The sequence below is a fragment of the Lepidochelys olivacea genome (assembly GCF_965140295.1).
Source record: "Lepidochelys olivacea isolate rLepOli2 genome assembly, chromosome: 13".
Lineage (NCBI taxonomy): Eukaryota > Metazoa > Chordata > Testudines > Cheloniidae > Lepidochelys > Lepidochelys olivacea.
In genome coordinates, this window is record NC_140423.1 from 37,343,215 (window position 1) to 37,367,854 (window position 24,640).

A 24,640-nucleotide genomic window follows, 5' to 3' on the forward strand; every position below is an offset into this window, starting at 1 on the left:
TGCAGGGGAGCTGTTGCAAATAGCAATGGAGTTTGCCTCCTGCCTGAATAGCCCTTGATTAGAGTCAGTCAGGCTGGGAGGACACACAGAGTCTCTTTGGGATCAGGCCTTGAATCTGCGCTGAGATGCCTGATAGAGGGGACTGGCCAGGTGCAGAGTGGAAGGGGAATGACGTACAAGAGAAACTAAGAATACCTTGGTACTGATTTCTCCTCCAGTGGGCCTAAAGTGCACTCCTGTTGGCAGGGAGTTGGCCTAGGTGTCAGTGGTGGGATACCAGAGTTAATATCAGTCACACAGTGATTTGCTTTTTCACTGGTGATTTTCCTTGTCTTTCTAGCAGATCCGGCATGAATTACTCAAACCCAGGGCGTGAATTCACCACCAGGCCCAAAACCCTGGTTACACCTGCTAGGTACAAGTTAGCTGGGAGTCCGAGGCTGGGGGGCATTCATTCAGTTCCCAGGAAGGCACCAATTCATTGTTTTGCAACTTCATTTTTACTCATTGCTGGCTAAGAAGCAGCGAGCGAAATGCACCAGGCCGTGTGGATGGGCAGGGCAGCGGAGGTTAGGGGGAGGTGTTCAGAGCTGTCATTTCAGCTGAAATCAGTTAGGTGCATAATTTCCCAATTTCCCTTCCCATGAACAAACTCCCACTCTCCTTGTCGGTGCTGGGAACAGGTGTCTTTGGAATGGGCGGTGGCTACCCCGGGGGAAATAACATGTGGAAAAGGCCCAGTGAGGATAGGGCAGGCTGCAGTTTTAACAGAAGTTAGCAGGTCAGGTAATGATGAGGATCTCCCATAAACGGTCACTCAACTGGCTGACATGGGGGAGGGCTACAAACTGCCGGGTCTGCCCCAGGGTTTGGATCGTGTCCGTTACCCCGGGGTAAATAAACCAGCTGGTTCCCTAGCAAAGACGCAGCCTAAGGGCCTGGGTTGGGATTGGCAAGGGAGTTGTGGGAGTTCGAATTGAACAGGGCTCCTAACTCCCCGAGGCTCCCTGCCTTGATGCTCATGGGTGGGGCACTGCCTAAGAGGAGCGGTGTCTGGGGTGGGGGAGATCAGCCTGGGGGACTCAGCCCCTCTGCAAAGCAGGCCCTGCATCTGGGCCAATGCAAAGGGCAGAAGCGGCGCAGATCCAGCCCATGTAGCGATTCCCAGCACGGCTCAGAGCTGCAGCCTCCTCATCGTGGCCTGTATCCAGGGGATGAAGGTGGAGACTCTTGTGTAGACCCTTGGGGGGCTCCCACTTATAGGCCCCCAAGAGACAATGCCCTGGGCTGTTTTCCCACACACCAGGGGGCCCCCAGAGTCACCCTGCGAAACAAAACAAGCCACAGATGGTGAAAAGCTCAGTGAGTCATTTCCCACTGCTCTTTAAACACTGGTGGACACTTTAGTGACACCCCCCCTGCTACCCAGATGGTCTCTGCTTGGGCCCCCCCACAGCCCAGCCTGTCTCAACAAACCCCCAACTCCTCCCAGTCAGTCTCTGTCCCCCGCCACCCCCCGAGAGAAGACCAGATATTTTCCCATTGGTTCGTACAGCACTTAGCGCAGCAGGGCCTGATCTCTGATCTTAGCTTGTGGGCCCAGCTGCAACAGCAGGAGCCTCGTTAATAATAAGGATTTATCAAGGATGCTTGGGAGTTTCACCTTAAAAGAGGCTTTACTCTCCTTTGGGTCCCCCACACACATCATCGTGTAGCTGTTATATTTAGAATATGGCCCACCAGGATACTTCAGACACGTCTGATCATCCAGCACCTTCAAATCCACCTCCTGGAGTTTATGGGGGAGCTCCTTGTTCTGTGCACTCGTCTGGCCCCAGCCGGCGACACTGCACACGGTCCCTGGTTGCACTCCCTGATGAGCCAGGGGGAGCGGGATGAGCCCGACCTGTTCATTGAGCTTTGCCTTGTGCTCCAGCTACAAACAAGAGAGGACACAAGCTCCAGGGTCAATCTGAAGGTCAGAGCTGATGATGGGTAGAGAGAGAATCCAAGAAGAGAGAAACTACAGCCAATGTAGATGGGATGAGGGTAGTACCTGCAGCAGTGTGAGGTCACTGCGGGAGGGGTGATGGGGTGGGGTGTTACCTGCAGCAGCATGAGGTCATTATTACGGGTCTCTCTGTTGTATTGCGGATGGGGGATCTGGCGGCGCACGGAGAGTTTCTGTTGGCTCGGTTCCCCTTGGTTAATGTCATGGGCTCCCAGGCACACACTGATCTTGCTGTAAAAGCCAAGAGCAAGACATGGACATTTGGGGCAGGAGTGTACTGAAGTGGGGGGTGGGCACATGTTGGTCTGACATAAGTACTGATCTTGTGGGCAGCATGGGACACTCAGGCACTGATCTCAGACGCCTTCATTCCCCTTGACCCCTGGGTCCCAGCTCCCCTCCAGCCAGGGGACCCCTCCCAGCTAGATCCAGACAGGGGTCTATGCCCAGCTCCCGCCACCCCAGAGCTGTCCTTGGGCTCTGAGCCCCTCCCTCTCCCATCTCGGCAATGGGCCAGACCCCAGCTGGTGCCAATGGCTGTGGCTCCATTGATTTACCCAGAGCTGGATCTGGACCATGGTTTGCAGAGGCCCCTAGAGACATGGCGACGCCCCCTGAGCAGCTCAGACCCCTGGGCTCTGCTCTCCCAGCCTGTCACACTAACTGCTCCTTCCCTGCAACCTGTGACAGCACCAGAGCTCCCGGCTCCCCCATCACCCGCTAACCCCGACCTGCCCCGACATCCCCAGCACAGAGGCGCTTACTCTCCATTGCAGTGAGCGGCCGTCAGCACAAAGTTCTCCGCCACCAGGAACCCTCCACAGCGAAAACTCATGGCTCCGTGTTTTATTTGCAGACAGGCCATATAGGGTCTAGAGTGGGGCTGGGCTTCCCGGCCTCCGATGATCTCACCTGTTGGGGGGACCAGGTTCATATAAAGAGTCTCATCATCTCCTTGGGCCGAGCTGGGACCGAGCTCCCCATCCCAAAGGGGAGTCCCCACAGCCTCAAACCACCCCCTGTGGTGCTCTCCCTGGGGGATCCCTGTGCCTGGAACTCTGCCCCATAGAATCATAGAATCATAGAATATCAGGGTTGGAAAGGACCTCAGGAGGTCATCTAGTCCAACCCCCTGCTCAAAGCAGGACCAATCCCCAATTAAATCATGCCAGCCAGGGCTTTGTCAAGCCTGACCTTAAAAACCTCTAAGGAAGGAGATTCTACCACCTCCCTAGGTAACGCATTCCAGTGTTTCACCACCCCCCTAGTGAAAAAGTTTTTCCTAATATCCAATCTAAACCTCCCCCACTGTAACCTGAGACCATTACTCCTTGTCCTGTCCTCTTCTACCACTGAGAACAGTCTAGAACCATCCTCTTTGGAACCACCTCTCAGGTAGTTGAAAGCAGCTATCAAATCCCCCCTCATTCTTCTCTTCTGCAGACTAAACAATCCCAGTTCCCTCAGCCTCTCCTCATAAGTCATGTGTTCCAGACCCCTAATCATTTTTGTTGCCCTTCACTGGACTCTCTCCAATTTTTCCACATCCTTCGCATCCTGAGCTCTGCCCCAGACTGGACACCCCATGGGGCCGGAGGGTAAATCTAAAGCTCTGACCTCACGAGATGGAGAATTGGTGCAAAACGCACCGGGAGTGGGTCAGTAATCGCACTGCCTTGAGGTAACGGCTTTGGGTGTCAACGTCAGCCAGAATGCCACTGACAGGTCCTCTGCTGACATTTCACCTTCTCCAGCAACCCCTAGTGACAATCCAGGGCTGGTCCAAAGCTGCCCCTCCAAACTGCTTTTGTACAGAAAATCGGATTGTCTAGACAATGAAAAGTTTCCCAGAAAGCGTCTCCTCTCCTCAAACATTTTGGCTTTTTTTTTTTTGAAAACTGATTATTTCCCCCCCAGTTTTTGCCAGTTTTCAGCTGAAAATGTGTGAGTTTTTAGTCACCAAAACAATTTTAATTTTGGTCACACTACAGACGAAGATGGAGTGGCAAGGTATGAAAGGGAAACATGCTGCCCCCCATCTGTTTAGCCCTGCTGCCTTCGCAGCCCTTCAGCCATTACTGCTTTTGTTTCTCCAAATGTTACCAAGATTGCCAGGATCTATGGCAACGTTATGCAGACCTGGCCAGCAAATTTGAACTAAACACTCATCCTCTGAAAAAGCATTGGGAGAAGGAACTAGGCCAATAATTTTCTGCTAACCAAACGGAAACAAATTGTAGCCCATGCTCCGAACTGCTCCTTGGAGCTACATTTAAGATGAATTCCACAGGAAATCCTATGGAGGATGCATTGGACCCCTCTTCAACTGTTCAATGCACGTGCTGCTAAGTCAGCTGTGACACAGAAGGTGCTGACTTCACCCATATGCTCATAGACCAGTAGGCTTTGGGCAGAACTGAAGGGGACAGTGTTTTTCCCCCCCATCAAATAAAATTAAACCTGTAATTTTCAACCTAGTGGGTGTTAACTGGAAGCAGAATAAAACAGAAAGACTTTGGCTAAGCAGAGCACTAACAGCAGTGAAAAGCAAGTACCGCCAAAACGGAAATCCAAAAAACAACCAACAATCAAAGATTAGAGCGTAGACATCCTCAGCTTGGCTGCCAAGGGAAAGAGCTATCGACTGTTACAGAGATTCCCAAGAGAAGTTTCAGAGTAACAGCCGTGTTAGTCTGTATTCGCAAAAAGAAAAGGAGTACTATGAGATGCTTTCCTTGAAGTATCTGATCATCTTGTCAAATGCATGGATCCACCTCACCACCCCGCTTCCCTACCCACTTCCTTCCACTCCCTGTATCTATCCCTCTCATTTGAATTTTGCTTCTAGCCTTTATCTTACTTTAATAACTTTTCTTTAACTAGCGGGATTTTTATAAAGCATATTTTGTTTGTAAATTGTGGAATACAATAAAGGATTGATATTCTAACCATTCATATTATAGATAACTAAATATTTGAAGCCTAGCTAAGGTGAGGTAGCAAATACTTAATATCTTATGAGGTGTTTATGCATTATGAGAAGTTTATGTATATTTTGCTGTTTGTTTTCTCACTCTCTCTATATATCTTTTAAAAATAATAAAAAGTTATTAGAAAAACAAATTACTTTGGGGGTCTTCACTGAAAAGTTGAAATTTCCCAGGGAAAAACTTTTCAGACCAACTCTGAACACATCTCAGCCCAGGTGGATGAAGTCAAAGCTAGACAATTGGTGTAAAGACATCAGGGTGGAGGTGACAGGAGGGGCAGGGAAGAGCTGGTGAAGCTGAAGGACAACGTAGGCAGAAGAAGAAATGGAGATAAACTGGGCAGGGATAGATGGAGGTGGAAGTGAGAGGGTCTCTAACCATCAGAGGAATGTAGGACTTAGGAATTGCCAGACTGCATGGTTTGTTTTAACCTTGTGCAAATGCACGTCCTGAGACACTTGTATGGGTTGAAGGCTGGTTCTCTGAGGTTAACTGGCCCCTGGGAAGTTTCCGATGCTTTGGCCAGGTTTAAATCAATATCAGGGCAGCCACAGGCAGAGCTGACCCAGTTGAACTACAGATGTGGTTTAAAATCAGGTTAATTAAAGCCATACAAGTTTGTGTGCAGCTCACATCTGAACGTTTTAACAGACGACTCATGGATGTTAGTTTGACGTCCATATGAAGGAGGCTGTTTTGACAGTCTGGTGCTGTTATTTGCATATGGTGCCACCAACCCAGAGGAGGGCCCCGTTCTGCCGGGTGCTGCGCAGACCCTCAGGGAAAGTCAGTCCCTTCCCTAAAGAACTTCGATTTAAAATGACAGCACAGACATAGGAAGAATGAGCTAGAACCCAGGAGTCCTGGCTGTCACCCCCAAGCTCTACTCTAATCACTAGACCCCACTCCCAAGCAGGGACTAGAATCCAGGCGTCTTGGCTCCCAGTCCCCACTTAAGATACCCCAGTGTCTCTCTCCTGCTCTCAAGCTCTCTGTGTGTCTCTCGGGGGCTTTATCTCAGTACCAGCTCCACCACCCAGACTCCTTCACCCCCACCTCCAAACCCGTCCCTAGCCAGGTCCTGGGAGCCAGCGATCACCCTGGCAGAAGCATCTGACTCTGGGGAGGATCCAGGATTTGCAAACAGCCCAGAGGAGCTCCCGGCTCTACTCCCCATGATCCCTGATGCCCCCGCACTCACCAGCCCCAGCCCAGGGGGGCAGGAGAAAGGCCGCCGGCAGCAGGATCAGGATCAGCATCGTCACCGTCTGGGGAAAGTGACAGTGCTCAAGCCCCAGTCCTGGGGGATTTATAGAGCCAGCAGCAAACCACAGGTCACGTACGCGCCCCCCTCGCAGGGAGCTGGGACCACACACAGGCACCCTCAGAAACCTCAGCATCACGCCGCTGACACGTGGGGGCACGAGGGAGGGAGCTGGGTCTGGAAAATAACCTCTCTCGAGGGGAAGGAGCCTGGGACGGGGCATCTCTCACCTGGTGCTGGGCTCATCTGGAGTTCGCCCGTCTCCTCTGCTCCAGCAGCTCATCTAGTGGGGACTGCAGCCGATGCTGAGTCACCCGCTGGCTTGGCTCAGCTCCCCGCTTCTGCCCCAGCGTGCGTCTCAGAGCAGTAAGAAGGGGATGGGGGCCATGCTGGGACTTCCTGTAGCCCAGCCACCGAGCCCACGGCAGAAATTCTCCCAGAGGATGTGGAGCACATAGTCCACCCATGGTGGATATGGGGGAGCACAGATACCATGGTGATGGGCGATGGGGAAGGCCCTAAACAGGCGGTGCAAATGTCCCCACACAACAGGGGTGACCACTTGGAAATGTGACTCTGGCTGTCCAGATGTTTGAACATCTCACGCGCCTACAATTCTGGGCCCCAGAAAGTGGCTTCAAATTGCCCTGAGGCCCCGGCCCCATTTCTCCATCAAGCTCCAAGCTCTCCTGAAATGCCTTGGTGTATTTCGTAAAGCCCCAGCATCAGGAGTCATGGGATCACCTGCGAATTTCGGCTTCTCTTGTGGTAAATTGGACATTTTGAGCCCACGAAGCTGCAGAGAAGAGCTTGAAGACATGATCCCTAAATGTATAAAGCCCCCTGGTCTTCTCCTCCACCATCCCACTCCCTCAGGGTGCCCTAATACGACTGAGACAGCACCCACAGAGAATGAGAACCCCCTCTTCTCTCTCAGAGGACGTCCTCTAATCGCCCACAAGCAGCATCTTCATGGCCTGTCTAAGGAGGGGGCGGCAGTTCTGCCTGGGCCCAGAAGGGTTGCAGCCCCAGCTGAGTGGGGACAGGAAACCTTAGGGTCAGGTTCCCAGTGCATAGGTGGGTGCGAGGCTGTCCTGGGGCATGTACACCCAGCCACATGGCAGGAAGAAAGGACGGGCCCCCAACACCTGCAGACACTCAGCGTCTTGGGCTCTGCACAGCTGGGGCTGTGTCCAGTCTGGTCCACCCTAAGGGATCAATTGACTTGGCCTCTGATACTTGCTGCCGTGGGGTTTTTTGTGGAGTTGACGTACCCACAGTGGCAATGGCCTGGAGGGTAAAACCCTCCCATCTGCAGCAGGCTGTCAGCTCTGAGGCCTGACTGACAAGCTCAGCATTTGAGCAGGGACATCTCCCTGTCTCCCTGGCAGTGAAAGGTGTGTCCCCACACACGGCCGTGTCACGAACGGAAACAGTTCTCAGAGTGAGATGTTAGGGAGCACAAATGGAGCTCTCTGAGGGCCTGAGTCCAGGACTGGGATGGTGGGTCTGCAGGACGGGATTGAGGGTCACTGGCAGAGATTACCCATGCCTGCCCATAGTGGGGGCATAGAATGAGGGCAGCAGGTTTCAGCAGTGCTATCCAGCATGCTCAGTCCATGTGAGCATGGTCCGTATAAGCTAAACAGCAAATCTGGGGGGGCATTTGTGGTCACATACCACCCCCCCACACCGAACGGCCTCTGGCCTGCACCAGCAAGACTGTTAAATGTCTACATCTTTCTCTGCAAATTGTTATTTCTCCACTCCCCATGGGCTGAGTCATTTCCTTCTTCTCCTGGTTCTTAGAAAACTTTCAAGACCAGCTTTGTTTTCTCGGTGTGATGTTTCATAACTGCCTGGCCCCTGGCTAGCTGGTCTCCAGATAACGGGCAACGGAAGGGAACAAAGCTCAGTTCGTGCGACAGGCTGGGAGAGCGGAGCCTGGGACTGAGGGGGCATTGCAGTGTTTCTCGGGGCCTCTGCAAACCGTGGTCCAGATCCAACACTGGGTAAATCAGTGGAGCTACGTCCCATTGACACCAGCTGGGCTCTGGCCCACTGTCCCGATCGGGGCGGGGGGGCTCACAGCCCAAGGACAGCTCTGCAGCAGAAGCCGGGGAGTTGTCTTTCTCTTACAATCTGTTGGGGGGTGTCAGAGGTATTTTGGGGGTCACGTCCACGATGTCTGGGGTGGGGCATCGGTATCAGGGTGCTCAGAACCACCTGCTTTTATCTCACATGCAGTGGGACAGAGGTGTGTTTTCTCACCCTGCATCAATACCAATCAGTGTTACCCACAGCCCACGGAAACAGGCGAGCTGGGGAAGGGCAGAACTTGGTGCTTGGAACAGTGACAGCAGGACAGAGATGCCCTAGAGGGGAAATGGCCCACATCTCATCTCACCCCCTGAACCAGCCAGTCCCCTGCCATGGGGCTGGCTCACAGCAGGCACCCCCTATAGGGCAAAGGTCCCATGTGTATTCCCCACCCCCCCGGAGCCAGCCTTTCCCCCATCCCAGGGCCGGTATTAGTCTCACCAATGCTGCATAGAGAGGCAAAATCCCCTCCCTGCTCCTATGCCCCTGGTTTTACAGCCCAGGCTCTAGCCAGTTTTGCCCCAGCGGTGTGTGGGGAGCTCACGGCACTGCTTCTTCACTGTGTACCTTCCTAGATCCTTTGTAGAGCCCCAGTTCTCCAGGACAGAGTTCCAGCTCTGGGGAGGTGGCCAGGTCTCTTGGACCAAGATGGAGGACATTTCATTGGCTGGATTCACCACCCTGGTGTGTGACTGGGCTCAGATCACCAAGCGTCCCAGCTTGATCCCTGTACATGCCCCTGCCTTGTCATACCACTTTGCCCGGTCCTGTGGCACCCACAGAACTGATGGCAGCTTGAGCTCAGACACTGGGGTGATGCCAGTTTTGGGTGTTCAACCTGAGACATTCAGCGTGGCCGGGACTGTCAGAGTAGCAGGGCCCCATTGTGCTGGAGCTGTACTGTATTAATTACATTTATTATGGTGGCCCGTAGAAGACCAGGTCATGGCAAAGGATCTCATTGTGCCAGGTGCTGTACATTATTTATTAGGTGTACTACGGTAGCACCTATGTGCCCCAGCCATGGCCCAGGACAGTGAACGGCAGGACAGGCAAACAGAGGGAGTTTGCCTGGGATTTCGCCTGGTGGGAGTTCCCACGGAGTTGTTTGCCTTTCAGGCTTCTGTGTGCAGTAAACACAACATATGGATAGTGAGCAATCAGCTGTTGTGACCTGCACAGGATGTTCCAAGTTTGTCTTACTCCCAGAGGATAGAAGCGACTTCATCTGTACGAAATGCAAGCTGGTCTCCATATTGGAAGAGACGGTTAAGGGACTAGAGACCCAAGTATCAACCCTGCGATGCGTCAGAGAGAATGAAGAGTTTCTGCATAGAAGCCGGCGTGTAGTAATGCAGGCACAGCATGCTGAGGAGTCAGAGAGGGCAGAACGGGGAGGAAAAGTGGCAGCGTGTGACCTCCAGGAGGAGGAGAACTCAGGTATCCCCAGTGCAGACAGAGGTAAGAAACCATTTTCAGGCTCGCTGCCCAGGTACTATGGCGGAGAATGGTTTGGAAGAGGTATCTGAGGGAAGGGATTAGGAGACCCCATGGCCCGGAAGGCAGGGGATGCATTGTCCTAGGGATGGGGGTTCCATGGTCACCACTCCCAAGAGGAGGAGATGGGTGGTGGTGGTCGGGGACTCGCTCCTAAGGGAGACGGAGTCATCCATCTGCCGTCCAGACCGGGAAATGCGAGAAGTCTGCTGCTTGCCTGGAGCGACAATCCAGGATGTGACGGAGTGTCTGCTGAGACTGATCAAGCCCTCGGACCGCTACCCCTTCCTGCTTCTCCACGTGGGCACCAATGATACTGCCAAGAATGACCTTGAGCGGGTCACTGCAGGCTACGTGGCTCTGGGAAGAAGGATAAAGGAGTTTGAGGCACAAGTCGTGTTCTCGTCCATCCTCCCCATTGAAGGAAAAGGCCCAGGTAGGGACCATCGAGTTCTGGAGGGAAATGTGTGGTTGCACAGGTAGTGTTGGCTTTGGATTCTTCGACCATGGGATGTTGGTCCAAGAAGGAGGAGTGCTAGGAAGAGATGGGACCCACCCAATATGTTCCACCTTGTTCTTAGCTGTGACACCCGGAGAACATTTTCCAGCCCTTGAGAAGAACTCTATGTAAGCTCCAAAACTTGTCTCTCTCACCAATAGAAGTCAGTCCAATAAAAGATATAACCACCTTGTCTTTTTTATTTTTAATGAGATTACAAGTGTGGTTGATATAGATAACAGTATTGGAGTAATATACTGTTAGGTGACTTGATACTACACAGGTTGAAGAAAGATCTAGAATGATATAAGATTACCATGATCCATAGAATCATAGAATCATAGAATCATAGAATATCAGGGTTGGAAGAGACCCCAGAAGGTCATCTAATCCAAACCCCTGCTCAAAGCAGGACCAATCCCCAACTAAATCATCCCAGCCAGGGCTTTGTCAAGCCTGACCTTAAAAACCTCTAAGGAAGGAGATTCTACCACCTCCCTAGGTAACGCATTCCAGTGTTTCACCACCCTCTTAGTGAAAAAGTTTTTCCTAATATCCAATCTAAACCTCCCCCACTGCAACTTGAGACCATTACTCCTCGTTCTGTCATCTGCTACCATTGAGAACAGTCTAGAGCCATCCTCTTTGGAACCCCCTTTCAGGTAGTTGAAAGCAGCTATCAAATCCCTCCTCATTCTTCTCTTCTGCAGGCTAAACAATCCCAGCTCCCTCAGCCTTTCCTCATAACTCATGTGTTCCAGTCCCCTAATCATTTTTGTTGCCCTTCGCTGGACTCTCTCCAATTTATCCACACCCTTTTTGAAGTGTGGGGCCCAAAACTGGACACAGTACTCCAGATGAGGCCTCACCAATGTCGAATAGAGGGGAACGATCACATCCCTCGACCTGCTCGCTATGCCCCTACTTATACATCCCAAAATGCCATTGGCCTTCTTGGCAACAAGGGCACACTGCTGACTCATATCCAGCTTCTCGTCCACTGTCACCCCTAGGTCCTTTTCCGCAGAACTGCTGCCTAGCCATTCGGTCCCTAGTCTGTAGCTGTGCATTGGGTTCTTCCGTCCTAAGTGCAGGACCCTGCACTTATCCTTATTGAACCTCATCAGATTTCTTTTGGCCCAATCCTCCAATTTGTCTAGGTCCTTCTGTATCCTATCCCTCCCCTCCAGCGTATCTACCACTCCTCCCAGTTTAGTATCATCCGCAAATTTGCTGAGAGTGCAATCCACACCATCCTCCAGATCATTTATGAAGATATTGAACAAAACCGGCCCCAGGACCGACCCTTGGGGTACTCCACTTGATACCGGCTGCCAACTAGACATGGAGCCATTGATCACTACCCGTTGAGCCCGACAATCTAGCCAGCTTTCTACCCACCTTATAGTGCATTCATCCAGCCCATACTTCCTTGGTAGGTTTTAACATAGGTTAAAAGCTGGCTTAATTATAGATCTCAGAATGACATTGTAATTGGGGAATCATCAGCAAATGGGTGTTTTTCTTGTGAGGTGAGGGATTGGTACTTGGCCCAATGCAATTTACCATTTTTATCAATGCCCTGGAAGAAAACACAAAAGATCACAGATAACAATTGCAGATGACACAAAGATTGGAGGAGTGATAAATAATGCAGAGGACAGGCACTGATAAGGAGTAATCTGGATTGTTTGGTAAACTGGGCACAAGCAAACTTTATGCATTTTAACATGGCTAAATGTTAATGTGGCAAAGAGTCCTGTGGCACCTTATCGACGAACAGATGTGTTGGAGCAGAAGCTTTCGTGGGTGAATCCCCACATCATCGGATTCATGTAGTGGAAATTTCCAGAGACTGGTATAAATTTTGCAAGCAAGAATCAGGCTAGGGATAACAAGGTTAGTTCAATCAGGGAGGATGAGGCCCTCTTCTAGCAGTGGAGGTGTGAACACCAAGGGAGGAGAAACTGCTTTTGTAGCTGGCGAGCCAGTCACAGTCTGTGTTTAACCCTCAGCTGATGGTGTCCAATTTGCAAGTGAACTGAAGTTCAGCAGTTTCTCGTTGAAGTCTGGTCCTGAAGTTTTTTTGCTGCAGGATGGCTGCCTTGAAATCTGCTACTGTGTGCCTAGGGAGGTTGAAGTGTTCTCCTACAGGGTTTGGTATATTGCCATTCCTAATATCTGATTTATGTCCATTTATCCTTTTACGTAGGGACTGTCCAGTTTGGCCAATGTACATAGCAGAGGGGCATTGCTGGCACATGATGGCGTAGATTACATTAGTGGACGGGCAGGTGAATGAATGAACCAACAGGACTCCACTGGCCATCACATACAGTCCTCAGCTAAAACCTCTCCAACGCATCATCAGTGATCTACAACCCATCCTGGACAATGATCCCCCACTTTCACAGGCCTTGGGAGGCAGGCCAGTCCTCGCCCACAGACAACCCACCAACCTGAAGCATATTCTCACAAGCAACTACACACCGCACCATAGTAACTCTAACTCAGGAATCAATCCATGCAACAAACCTCAATGCCAACTCTGCCCACATATCTACACCAGCGACACCATCAAAGGACCTAACCAGATCAGCCACACTGTCACCGGTTTATTCACCTGCCGGTCCACTAATGTAATCTACGCCATCATGTGCCAGCATTTATGGGATGTGTCAGGTACCACCCCCATCCCATCTTTTAGTAAGTAATCTAGCTAGGTATGTGTTAGATTATGATTTCTTTAAATGGCTGAGAAAAGAGCTGTGCTGAATAGAATGACTATTCCTGTCTGTGTGTCTTTTTTGGAACTTAAGGTTTTGCCTAGAGGGATTCTCTATATTTTCAATCTAATTACCCTGTAAGGTATCTACCATCCTGATTTTACAGAGGTGATTCCTTTACTTCTATTAAAAGTTTTCTTGTAAGAAAACTGAATGCTTTTTCATTGTTCTAAGATCCAAGGGTTTGGGTCTGTGGTCACCTTTGCAAATTGCTGAGGATTTTTACGAAACCTCCCCAGGAAGTGGGGTGCAAGGGTTGGGAGGATTTTGGGGGGAAAGACGTGTCCAAACTACGTTTCCTAGTAAACCCAGATAAAGTTTGGTGGTGGCAGTGGAAATCCAAGGGCAAAGGGTAAAATTAATTTGTACCTTGGGGAAGTTTTAACCTAAGCTGGTAAAAGTAAGCTTAGGAGATTTTCATGCAGGTCCCCACATCTGTACCCTAGAGTTCAGAGTGGGGAAAAAACCTTGACATGGTGGCAGAGTGGTGGGATTAACCTGAAATCCTTCTGAGATCAATTTGAGATTTTTTGAACCAGAAAAACAGATCTTAAAAAGGATTTTTTTTTCCTTTGGGGTTGCTGGAAAGGAGGTCCAACTGAAAGCAGCTAGTTTTTTCTCTGCTTTGGGGCCAGAGCAGAGACAAAAGGGGATTATCTTTGTGAATTGCAGGTTTTCTTTGCCTGGAGGCAGAGTAGTTAATCTCCTGCAGGGAAATTCAGTCTTCACAAACCTGAGGTTTTTTTTTCCCTAAAAGTAAATAGGGGGGGGTGTTCTACCCATTTGCCTGGAGACAAAAGTGGCAGGGTTTTTTGTTTTTTTTATAGGATTTTGATTTTTTTTTACAAGGAGCACAGGTTTGAAAAGGAATTTTTTTTTCCTTTGGGCTGCTGGTAAGCAGGTTTCCAAGTAGATGGAGGTTTTTTGCTTTGATTTGGGGCTGAGCAGAGACAAAGGGAATTGTATTTTTCTGTAGGCTGACACTCACTATCAGAGAATAGGTATCCTATTCCAGCACAGCAAAATTTTACAGCCAAGTTTTGTTTGTTTATTTCTAAACCTCGGGTGTAAAGTTAGTTAAAAACAGAGAGGTTAGGCTGACAGAATCCATGGCTCAACAAGAGCTGGAATTAGCCAGATTTCAGGCTGAGGAAAAACAAAAGGAACATGAAAGACAGATAGAGCTCATGCGGCTGGAGAAGGAGGTACAGGAGGCTGCCCACAGGAGCGAAATGGAGGCAAGGAAGCATGTGGAGGAGAGGAAGGAAAAAGAGAGGAAGCATGTGGAGGAGGAGAAGGAAAACGAGAGGAAGCATGAACTGGAGATGGAGAAGGTAAAGGCTCAGCAGAATATACCAACAAACCCTAGCAATCCTTCTCCAGGTACCACTTCCCATCCCAGAAAGTTCCCCACCTACAAGGCAGGCGATGATACGGAGGCCTTCTTAGAAAACTTCAAAAGGGCCTGCCTTGGGTACAGCATCTATGCATGGTAGAACTGAGGCCGCAGCTCAGTGGATCCTTAGCTGAGGTGGCGGCTGAAATGCCTAGAGAACACATGAACAAGTATGAACTGTTTAAATCCAAGGCGAGAGTCAGAATGGGGATAACACCCGAGCATTCTCATCGGAGGTTCAGAGCCCTAAGGTGGAAACCAGACATGTCATTTACCCGACATGCCTACCACATTGTGAAACATTGGGATGCCTGGATATCGGGAGCAAGTGTTGAATCTCCAGTAAATTTGCCCTTCCTAATGCAAATGGAACAATTCTTAGAGGGTGTTCCTGAGGAAATAGAAAGATACATCCTAGATGGGAAGCCCAAAACTGTAATCGAGGCAGGAGAGATTGGAGCCAGATGGGTGGAGGTGGCAGAGAAGAAGAAAACTGGTCGCAGTTGGAGCGGAGACCAGAAGGGACAACCCCAGACCACACTCTATTACCGGGGGCTGCCCAAGGCCCCACCTACCTCCCAAAGAACCCTCCAGACACCTTATCGTCCCACCACCCCGTTCTCCAGCAACCCACCTCGCCCCAGTGACCCGTCAGCTGGACGATGTTTTAAATGTAACGAGCTGGGGCATGTAAAGGCCAACTGCCCCAAGAACCCCAACAGATTACAGTTCATTGCACCGGAATCACACCAAAGATCCTCAAGCCCAGATACCTCCCAGATACACTTGGAGTGGAGGGAAACTGTGAGTGTGGGCGGGAAGAAGGTCACCGCGTAGAGGGACACCGGAGCACAAGTGTCAGCTATCCATGCTTCCTTAGTGGACCCCAATTTAATCAATCCAGAGATCCAAGTGACGATTCAACCCTTGAAGTCCAACTCTTTCAATTTGCTTACAGCCAAGTTGCCTGTCCAGTACCAAGGCTGGTCAGGAACGTGGACTTTTGCAGTCTATGATGATTATACCATCCCCATGCTGTTGGGGGAAGACTTTGCCAATCATGTGAAGCGGGCCAAGAGGGTGGGAATGGTCACCCGCAGCCAGACTAAACAAGCTGTGACGCCTAGCTCTGTTCCGGAAACTTCTATCAGGACCCGGTCAGAGGTGATTGACCCGGACCACAGGCCAATGTCTGCAACAGCAGTAGTGGATCCAGTCCCAGAGACCCAGACGGAACCAGTCCCAGAACCGGAACCAGCCAAACAACCAACACCAGACCCATTGCCAGCACTGAATCCAGTACTTGCAACCTCAAAACCAGAGGGTCCCACCGAACCTGAACCGGCAGCAGCCCATAACCCTACACAAGAGGCTCAGCCAGAGCCTGAACCCCAACATAGTGTCCCAGTGGAGAGCGGTTCACAGTCAATGGAAACAGCCCCGTCCCCTACATCGCTTCCAGAGGGACCAAGCATAGGTCCACAATCCAATGAGGAACTGATGTCTCCAGCATCAAGGGAACAGTTCCAGACCAAACAGGAAGCAGATGAAAGCCTCCAGAGAGCTTGGGTGGCGGCACGGAGCAACCCACCGCCTCTCAGCTCTTCTAATCGATCCAGGTTTGTTGTAGAAAGAGGACTTTTATACAAGGAAACTATTTCTGGTGGACACCAGGAAGACTGGCACCCTCAGAGACAGTTGGTAGTTCCAACTAAATACCGGGCCAAGCTCTTGAGCTTAGCCCACGATCATCCTCTTGGCCATGCTGGGGTGAACAGGACCAAAGACCGTTTGGGGGGCTCATTCCACTGGGAGGGAATGGGCAAGGATGTTTCTACCTATGTCCGGTCTTGTGAAGTATGCCAAAGAGTGGGAAAACCCCGAGACCAGGTCAAAGCCCTCTCCAGCCACTCCCCATCATTGAAGTTCCATTTCAGCGAGTAGCTGTAGATATTCTGGGTCCTTTTCCGAAAAAGACACCCAGAGGAAAGCAGTACATACTGACTTTCATGGATTTTGCCACCCGATGGCCGGAAGCAGTAGCTCTAAGCAACACCAGGGCTAAAAGTGTGTGCCAGGCACTAGCAGACATTTTTGCCAGGGTAGGTTGGCCCTCCGACATCCTCACAGATGCAGGGACTAATTTCCTGGCAGGAACTATGGAAAACCTCTGGGAAGCTCATGGGGTAAATCACTTTGTTGCCACTCCTTACCACCATCAAACAAATGGCCTGGTGGAGAAATTTAATGGGACTTTGGGGGCCATGATATGTAAATTCGTAAATGAGCACTCCAATGATTGGGACCTAGTGTTGCAGCAGTTGCTCTTTGCCTACAGAGCTGTACCACATCCCAGTTTAGGGTTTTCCCCATTTGAACTTGTATATGGCCATGAGGTTAAGGGGCCATTACAGCTGGTGAAGCAGCAATGGGAGGGATTTACACCTTCTCCAGGAACTAACATTCTAGACTTTGTAACCAACCTACAAAACACCCTCCGAACTTCTTTAGCCCTTGCTAAAGAAAACTTGCAGGATGCTCAAAAAGAGCAAAAAGCCTGGTATGATAAACATGCCAGAGAGCATTCCTTCAAAGTAGGGGACCAGGTCATGGTCTTAAAGGTGCTCCAGGCCCATAAAATGGAAGCATCGTGGGAAGGGCCATTCACCGTCCAGGAGCGCCTGGGAGCTGTTAATTATCTCCTAGCATTCCCCACCTCCAGCCAAAAGCCTAAGGTGTACCATATTAATTCTCTAAAGCCCTTTTATTCCAGAGAATTAAAGGTTTGTCAGTTTACAGCCCAGGGAGGAGACGACGCTGAGTGGCCTGAAGGTGTCTACTACGAAGGGAAAAGTGCTGGTGGTGTGGAAGAAGTGAACCTCTCCATGACACTTGGGCGTATGCAGCAACAGCAGATCAAGGAGCTGTGCACTAGCTACGCGCCAACGTTCTCAGGCACCCCAGGACTGACTGAACTGGCATACCACTCCATTGACACAGGTAACGCTCACCCAATTAAAGTCCAACCTTACCGGGTGTCTCCTCAAGCTAAAACTGCTATAGACCGTGAGATCCAGGATATGTTACAGATGGGTGTAATCCGCCCCTCTGGAAGTGCATGGCATCTCCAGTGGTTCTAGTTCCCAAACCAGATGGGGAGAAACGTTTTTGCATGGACTACCATAAACTAAATGCTGTAACTCGCCCAGACAACTGTCCAATGCCACGCACAGATGAACTATTAGAGAAACTGGGACGGGATCAGTTCATCTCTACCTTGGACTTAACCAAGGGGTACTGGCAGGTACCGATAGATGAATCCGCCAAGGAAAGGTCAACCTCCACCACACATCTCGGGCTGTATGAATTTAATGTCCTCCCTTTCAGGCTTTGAAATGCACCCGCCACCTTCCAAAGACTTGTAGATGGTCTCCTAGCGAGATTAGGAGAATATGCAATCGTCTACCTTGACGATGTGGCCATATTTTTGGATTCCTGGGCAGAACACCTGGAACATCTACAAAAAGTCCTTGAGCGCATAAGGGAGGCAGGAGTAACTGTTAAGGCTAAGAAGTGTCAAATAGGCCTAATCAGAGTGACTTACCTTGGACACCAGGTGGGTCAAGGAACTATCAGCTTCCTACAGGCCAAAGTGGATGCTATCCAAAAGTGGCCTGTCCCAAAGTCAAAGAATCAGGTTCAATCCTTCTTAGGCTTGGCCGGTTATTACAGACGATTTGTATCGCAATACAGCCAAATCACCGCCCCACTGACAGACCTAACCAAAAAGAAACAGCCAAATGCCGTTCAGTGGACCGAAGAGTGCCAGAAGGCCTTTAACCACCTTAAAGCGACACTCATGTCTGACCCTGTACTAAGGGGGCCCCAGACTTTGACAAACCGTTCCTAGTAACCACAGATGCGTCCGAGCGTGGTGTGGGAGCACTTTTAATGCAGAAAGGACCGGATCAAGAATTCCACCCTGTAGTGTTTCTCAGCAAAAAACTGTCTGAGAGGGAAAGCAACTGGTCAGTCAGTGAAAAAGAATGTTACGCCATTGTCTACGCCCTGGAAAAGCTACGCCCATATGTTTGGGGACGGCATTTCCACCTGCAAACCGACCATGCTGCGCTACAGTGGCTTCATACCGCCATGGGAAATAACAAAAAACTTATTCGGTGGAGTTAAGCTCTCCAAGATTTTGATTTCCACATCCAACACAACTCAGGAGCTTCTAACAAAGTGGCCGATGCACTCTCCCGTGAAAGTTTTCCAGAATCAACTGGTTAAAATTGTCCTTGAGATGTGGAATATATTGTTAGTCTTTATGTACTTGGTAGTATATTTAGAGGTGAATGTGTCTTATTAACTCTGTTTTTCCTAGGGCTCCAGGAAGAAATCCCAGCCAGCGTTTCACCCTAGTTGAGATTTGGGGGGCGTGTCATAAATATAAAGGGAAGGGTAAACCCCTTTAAAATCCCTCCTGGCCAGAGGAAAAATCCTCTCACCTGTAAAGGGTTAAGAAGCTAAAGGTAACCTCACTGGCACCTGACCAAAATGACCAATGAGGAGACAAGATACTTTCAAAAGCTGGGAAGAGGGAGAGAAACAAAGGGTCTCTGTCTGTCTGTATGCTGCTTTTGCCGGGGATAGAACAGGAATGGAGTCTTAGAACTTTTAGTAAGTAATCTAGCTAGGTATGTGTTAGATTATGATTTCTTTAAATGGCTGAGAAAAGAGCTGTGCTCAATAGAATGACTATTCCTGTCTGTGTGTCTTTTTTGTAACTTAAGGTTTTGCCTAGAGGGATTCTCTATATTTTCAATCTAATTACCCTGTAAGGTATCTACCATCCTGATTTTACAGAGGTGATTCCTTTACTTCTATTAAAAGTTTTCTTGTAAGAAAACTGAATGCTTTTTCATTGTTCTAAGATCCAAGGGTTTGGGTCTGTGGTCACTTATGGAAATTGCTGAGGATTTTTACCAAACCTTCCCCAGGAAGTGGGGTGCAAGGGTTGGGAGAATTTTGGGGGGAAAGACGTGTCCAAACTACGTTTCCTAGTAAACCCAGATAAAGTTTGGTGGTGGCAGTGGAAATCCAAGGGCAAAGGGTAAAATTAATTTGTACCTTGGGGAAGTTTTAACCTAAGCTGGTAAAAGTAAGCTTAGGAGGTTTTCATCCAGGTCCCCACATCTGTACCCTAGAGTTCAGAGTGGGGAAGGAACCTTGACACCATCACATCATCCCACGCCCAGTGACCACACAGTCCTAAAAGTACTGCCCCCACCCCTTCACCCCACCCCCAGTGACCTCACACTGCTGCAGGTACCACCCCCATCCCATCATCCGTCCCCCAGTGACCTCACACTCACTCCCTGGACTCACATCCATGCTCTGGCCGGGTGGTGCTGCCCCTTCCCAGCCCCAGTACCGGCGCTGATCTGGGTCCATTCTCTCTCTCTCCTCCCCATGGCAGCTGTGGCGCAGTGCGGAGCTGACCGAGTGGGTGATGCCCATCCCCCTGCCGGAGGCTGATCACCACGTCAGTCCAGGCTCCGAGTGCAGCGTGGCCGGGTGGGGTCGGACCGGAGTGAACACCACCATCGACAGGCTGCAGGAGGCGGAGCAGGAGGTGGTGTCGGACGGGCTGTACGGAGAGCGGTACCGGCATTACAACCCCACCACCATGCTGCGTGCCAGTAGCCCCCACGCCAAGAAATCAGCCTTCCAGGTAAATATCCCCTCACCCAGAGCCACTGGGGGTGCAGCAAGCTGCTCCAGGGGAAGGAGCTGGTGGAAACCACCATGGACGTGCCCCTCCCATGCTCCACTGCACCAAGAGGGGAGCCCATCGTGCATCATGGGAGATACAGCCCAGCTAGGGAGCCCAGCACGTAGGATGACTGTGGAGAGGTATCCAGTGTTAGTGCCCTTGTGCAAGGTGCTGGTGGAAATGGGTTGAAATTTAACATGGGCTCATGCACGTAGTGTCAAGAAACAAGAATTGCTGCTCTGAGCTGGGGACTCATCAGCTTGAAGTGACAGACGGGGAGGGAGAAATGGGTGTCTCAGTCAATCACAGGATGACCATGGGCCACCATCAGAATGAGGCCAGGAGAAAGGCCCATGTGGTCCTGGGATGGAGCAGGTCAGGTGTCTCCAGTAGAGAGGGAGGGTTTAATGCCAGCGGAGAAGGCTCTGGGGAGAGCTCAGCTGGAATCCGGTGCAGAGTTCTGGGCAGCCCTGTTCCGGAAAGAGGAATCTCAGCTGGAGCAGGTGTTGAGAAGGGCTGGTGGGACGATCAGGGGAATGGAGAACCGGTCTGAGGAGAAAGGAATAAAATACCTGGGCTAGCTTAGCATAGAAGATAAGCTGAGAGGGGTCTGATTGCTCTATAAATACATCGGGCGGGGTGGGGGAAGACACCAGGTAGGGAGACGAGCTGTTGAATCTAAAGGGAGAATCAAATGGGGATAAATGTGGCAGGGATCTATGGAGGCTGGAAATGAGGACCATTAGAGGGGGGAAGTTCTGGAAAAACCTCCAACAGGAGCCTTTGGGTAAGGGGAACAACCTAACAAGGATGCAGACAGAGCTTGATAAGTTCATGGATGGGATGATATGACAGGGCTGCCTGTAATAACAGAAACGGCACTTCATGACCCAGTAGGGCCCTTCCAGTCCTGTGTTCCCATAAGGGCATGAGACACCTGAAATACACCTCCCATGATTAGACATGGTTAGGCTTTGCATTTTTAGCTAAATGTTCCAGGAAAAGTGTTGATGAAAACGGGGAAACCCCCCTTCCCTACCACATGTTCTGACCATCTCTACTCTTCACCTTCACTCGAGGCTCTACTGGTGAACTCAACCCTGAGGCCACCCAACAGATGGGACCCTGGATGAAATCCTGGCTCCGTACATGTGGATGGGAGCTTTGCTGATGATGTCCGTAGGGCCAGGTTGACTTTGGAGCTGACGGAGAATCAGTGTTCCCATCTCTCAGGAAATGGCAACATTTCAATCTTTGTTTTAGAAGAAAAGTTGAGATTTCAACATTTTTGTCACAATGGAAATTCCAAAAGCAGGTTTGACTCAGAAATGTTGAAATGTTTCATTGCAACATTTTCAATCAAAATGAAACATGCTCAGACGTGAACAGATTGAAACGTTTCCTTCCATGTGAACAAACTGGAAAGAGTCCAGAGGAGAGAAACAAGACATTGGCACCCTGACAGCAGGATTGTCTAGCTATGTAGACTCCCTCCTCAGGCCCTAAGCTACCAGCACTCCCAGCTACCTTCGAGACACCACTGACTTCCTGAGGAAACTACAATCCATCGGTGATCTTCCTGATAACACCATCCTGGCCACTATGGATGTAGAAGCCCTCTACACCAACATTCCACACAAAGATGGACTACAAGCCGTCAAGAACACTATCCCCGATAATGTCACGGCTAACCTGGTGGCTGAACTTTGTGACTTTGACCCATAACTATTTTACATTTGGGGACAATGTATACCTTCAAATCAGCGGCACTGCTATGGGTACCCGCATGGCCCCACAGTATGCCAACATTTTTATGGCTGACGTAGAACAACACTTCCTCAGCTCTCGTCCCCTAATGCCCCTACTCTACTTGCGCTATATTGATGACATCTTCATCATCTGGACCCATGGAAAAGAAGCCCTTGAGGAATTCCACCATGATTTCAACAATTTCCATCCCACCATCAACCTCAGCCTCGTCCAGTCCACACAAGAGATCCACTTCCTGGACACTACAGTGCTAATAAATGATGGTCACATAAACACCACCCTATACCGGAAACCTACTGACCGCTATTCCTACCTACATGCCTCCAGCTTTCACCCTGACCACACCACACGATCCATACTCTACAGCCAAGCTCTGCGATACAACCGCATTTGCTCCAACCCCTCAGACAGAGACAAACACCTACAAGATCTCGATCAAGCATTCTTACAACTACAATACCCACCTGCGGAAGTGAAGAAACAGATTGATAGAGCCAGAAGAGTTCCCAGAAGTCACCTACTACAGGACAGGCCTAACAAAGAAAATAACAGAACGCCACTAGCCGTCACCTTCAGCCCCCAACTAAAACCCCTCCAACGCATTATTAAGGATCTACAACCTATCCTGAAGGATGACCCAACACTCTCACAAATCTTGGGAGACAGGCCAGTCCTTGCCTTCAGACAGCCCCCCAACCTGAAGCAAATACTCACCAGCAACCATGTACCACACAACAGAACCACTAACCCAGGAACCTCTCCTTGCAACAAAGCCCGTTGCCAACTGTGCCCACATATCTATTCAGGGGACACCATCACAGGGCCTAATAACATCAGCCACACTATCAGAGGCTCATTCACCTGCACATCCACCAATGTGATCTATGCCATCAGGTGCCAGCAATGCCCCTCTGCCATGTACATTGGTCAAACTGGACAGTCTCTACGTAAAAGAATAAATGAACACAAATCAGATGTCAAGAATTATAACATTCATAAACCAGTCAGAGAACACTTCAATCTCTCTGGTCACGCGATTACAGACATGAAAGTTGCGATATTACAACAAAAAAACGTCAAAACCAGACTCCAGCGAGAGACTGTTGAATTGGAATTCATTTGCAAATTGGATACAATTAACTTAGGCTTGAATAGAGACTGGGAGTGGCTACGTCATTATGCAAGGTAACCTATTTCCCCTTGTTTTTTCCTACCCCCCCCCCCAGACGTTCCTGTTAAACCCTGGATTTGTGCTGGAAATGGCCCACCTTGATTATCATACACATTGTAAGGAGAGTGATCACTTTAGATAAGCTATTACCAGCAGGAGAGTGGGGTGGGGGGAGAGAAAACCTTTTGTAGTGGTAAACACCCATTTTTTCATGCTTTGTGTGTATAAAAAGATCTTGTGTACTTTCCACAGTATGCATCCGATGAAGTGAGCTGTAGCTCACAAAAGCTTATGATCAAAAAATTGGTTAGTCTCTAAGGTGCCACAAGTACTCCTTTTCTTTTTAAGAACAAAAAAATTTGATCAGAGGTTTAGAAAACCTTATGTAGGAGGAAAGGCTAAAAGAATTGGGCATGTATAGGCTAGAGAAGATGAGGCTGAAGGGGCTGCAGTTCCTTAGCAGCACATTGCCTTCTGGGAGCTGTAGTTCAGGCCTCTATTTTCCCTTAGGTAGCCCCTGCCTGGACTATGTCTCCCACAATGCACTGAGTCATGTGATTCCCATGATGCCCCAAAGAGCAAATCTGAGTTGCATTATGAGAGATGTACTGCTCCAGGGAGCCAAGTCCTTCGGAGAGAATGAAGACCTGAAGGACAACTCCCACAAGCCAATGCATGGTTAAGAGAAAGCAGTTTAACATCTTGTTGAACTTATTCCAAACTAAATGCTTCAGGCCATTTTTTAAAAAGTAAAATATTCTGATTCAGGTGAAACTGACCTGAAATGAAATATTTCCTTTCAATTTGCCTAAAGCCAAATTGACATTTTTTTTTCCTGTGGAAAATTTCAATTTTGTAGAAACTGCTCTAGATTTCCCTCTCTGCCGACCCATTTCCAGCAGAGGGCAAGACATAACTTGTTTATATCAGTGTATAAAGGAGGGGACACAGAGGGGGTGTCTTTTTCCGTCTGAGGGGGGAGTAGAAAGTTCTGAGACAAGTCCATTGTCCCGGGCACACACGTGTTTGTGTACCTGTAGCAAGTATATGGCACTGATGCCATTAGTTCGTCGGCAATAAACTTGGCAGAGCGCCTTTGCCACTGAAGCGAGTCTGGGGTCTTCTTGGGCAGGCCGATCGAGCTCTGCTGTACAGGCTGCGTGGCCAGAGCCAGTAAAGCACACACATATAACACACACACAGCCAGTCTCTGGTGACCCCGGCCGCTGATCTGGTAAGTAGGTGAGTTGTTCTCAGGGCCGTCCTTAGGCATGCGCAGAATATGCAGCGGCGTAGGGCACCACAAAATTTGGGGCACCAAATTGCCCCAAATTTCATAATGTCCTACGCAGCTGCATGCTTCAAAGGTGGCAGCACCGG

General features: G+C 49.8%; 1 protein-coding gene across 1 annotated transcript; it reads right to left on the reverse strand.

The window, feature by feature from the left end:
- Positions 1–1,174: 1,174 nt before the first annotated feature.
- On the reverse strand, positions 1,175–6,930 carry LOC311529922 (mast cell protease 1A-like; the record flags this gene model as incomplete). The annotated part of the gene is made up of 6 exons (XM_084646225.1): positions 1,175–1,324; positions 1,664–1,936; positions 2,107–2,242; positions 2,776–2,923; positions 6,203–6,269; positions 6,871–6,930. The coding sequence occupies 6 exons, from the start codon at positions 6,928–6,930 to the stop codon at positions 1,175–1,177; spliced, it is 834 nt and encodes a 277-aa protein (XP_084502351.1).
- Positions 6,931–24,640: the final 17,710 nt, after the last annotated feature.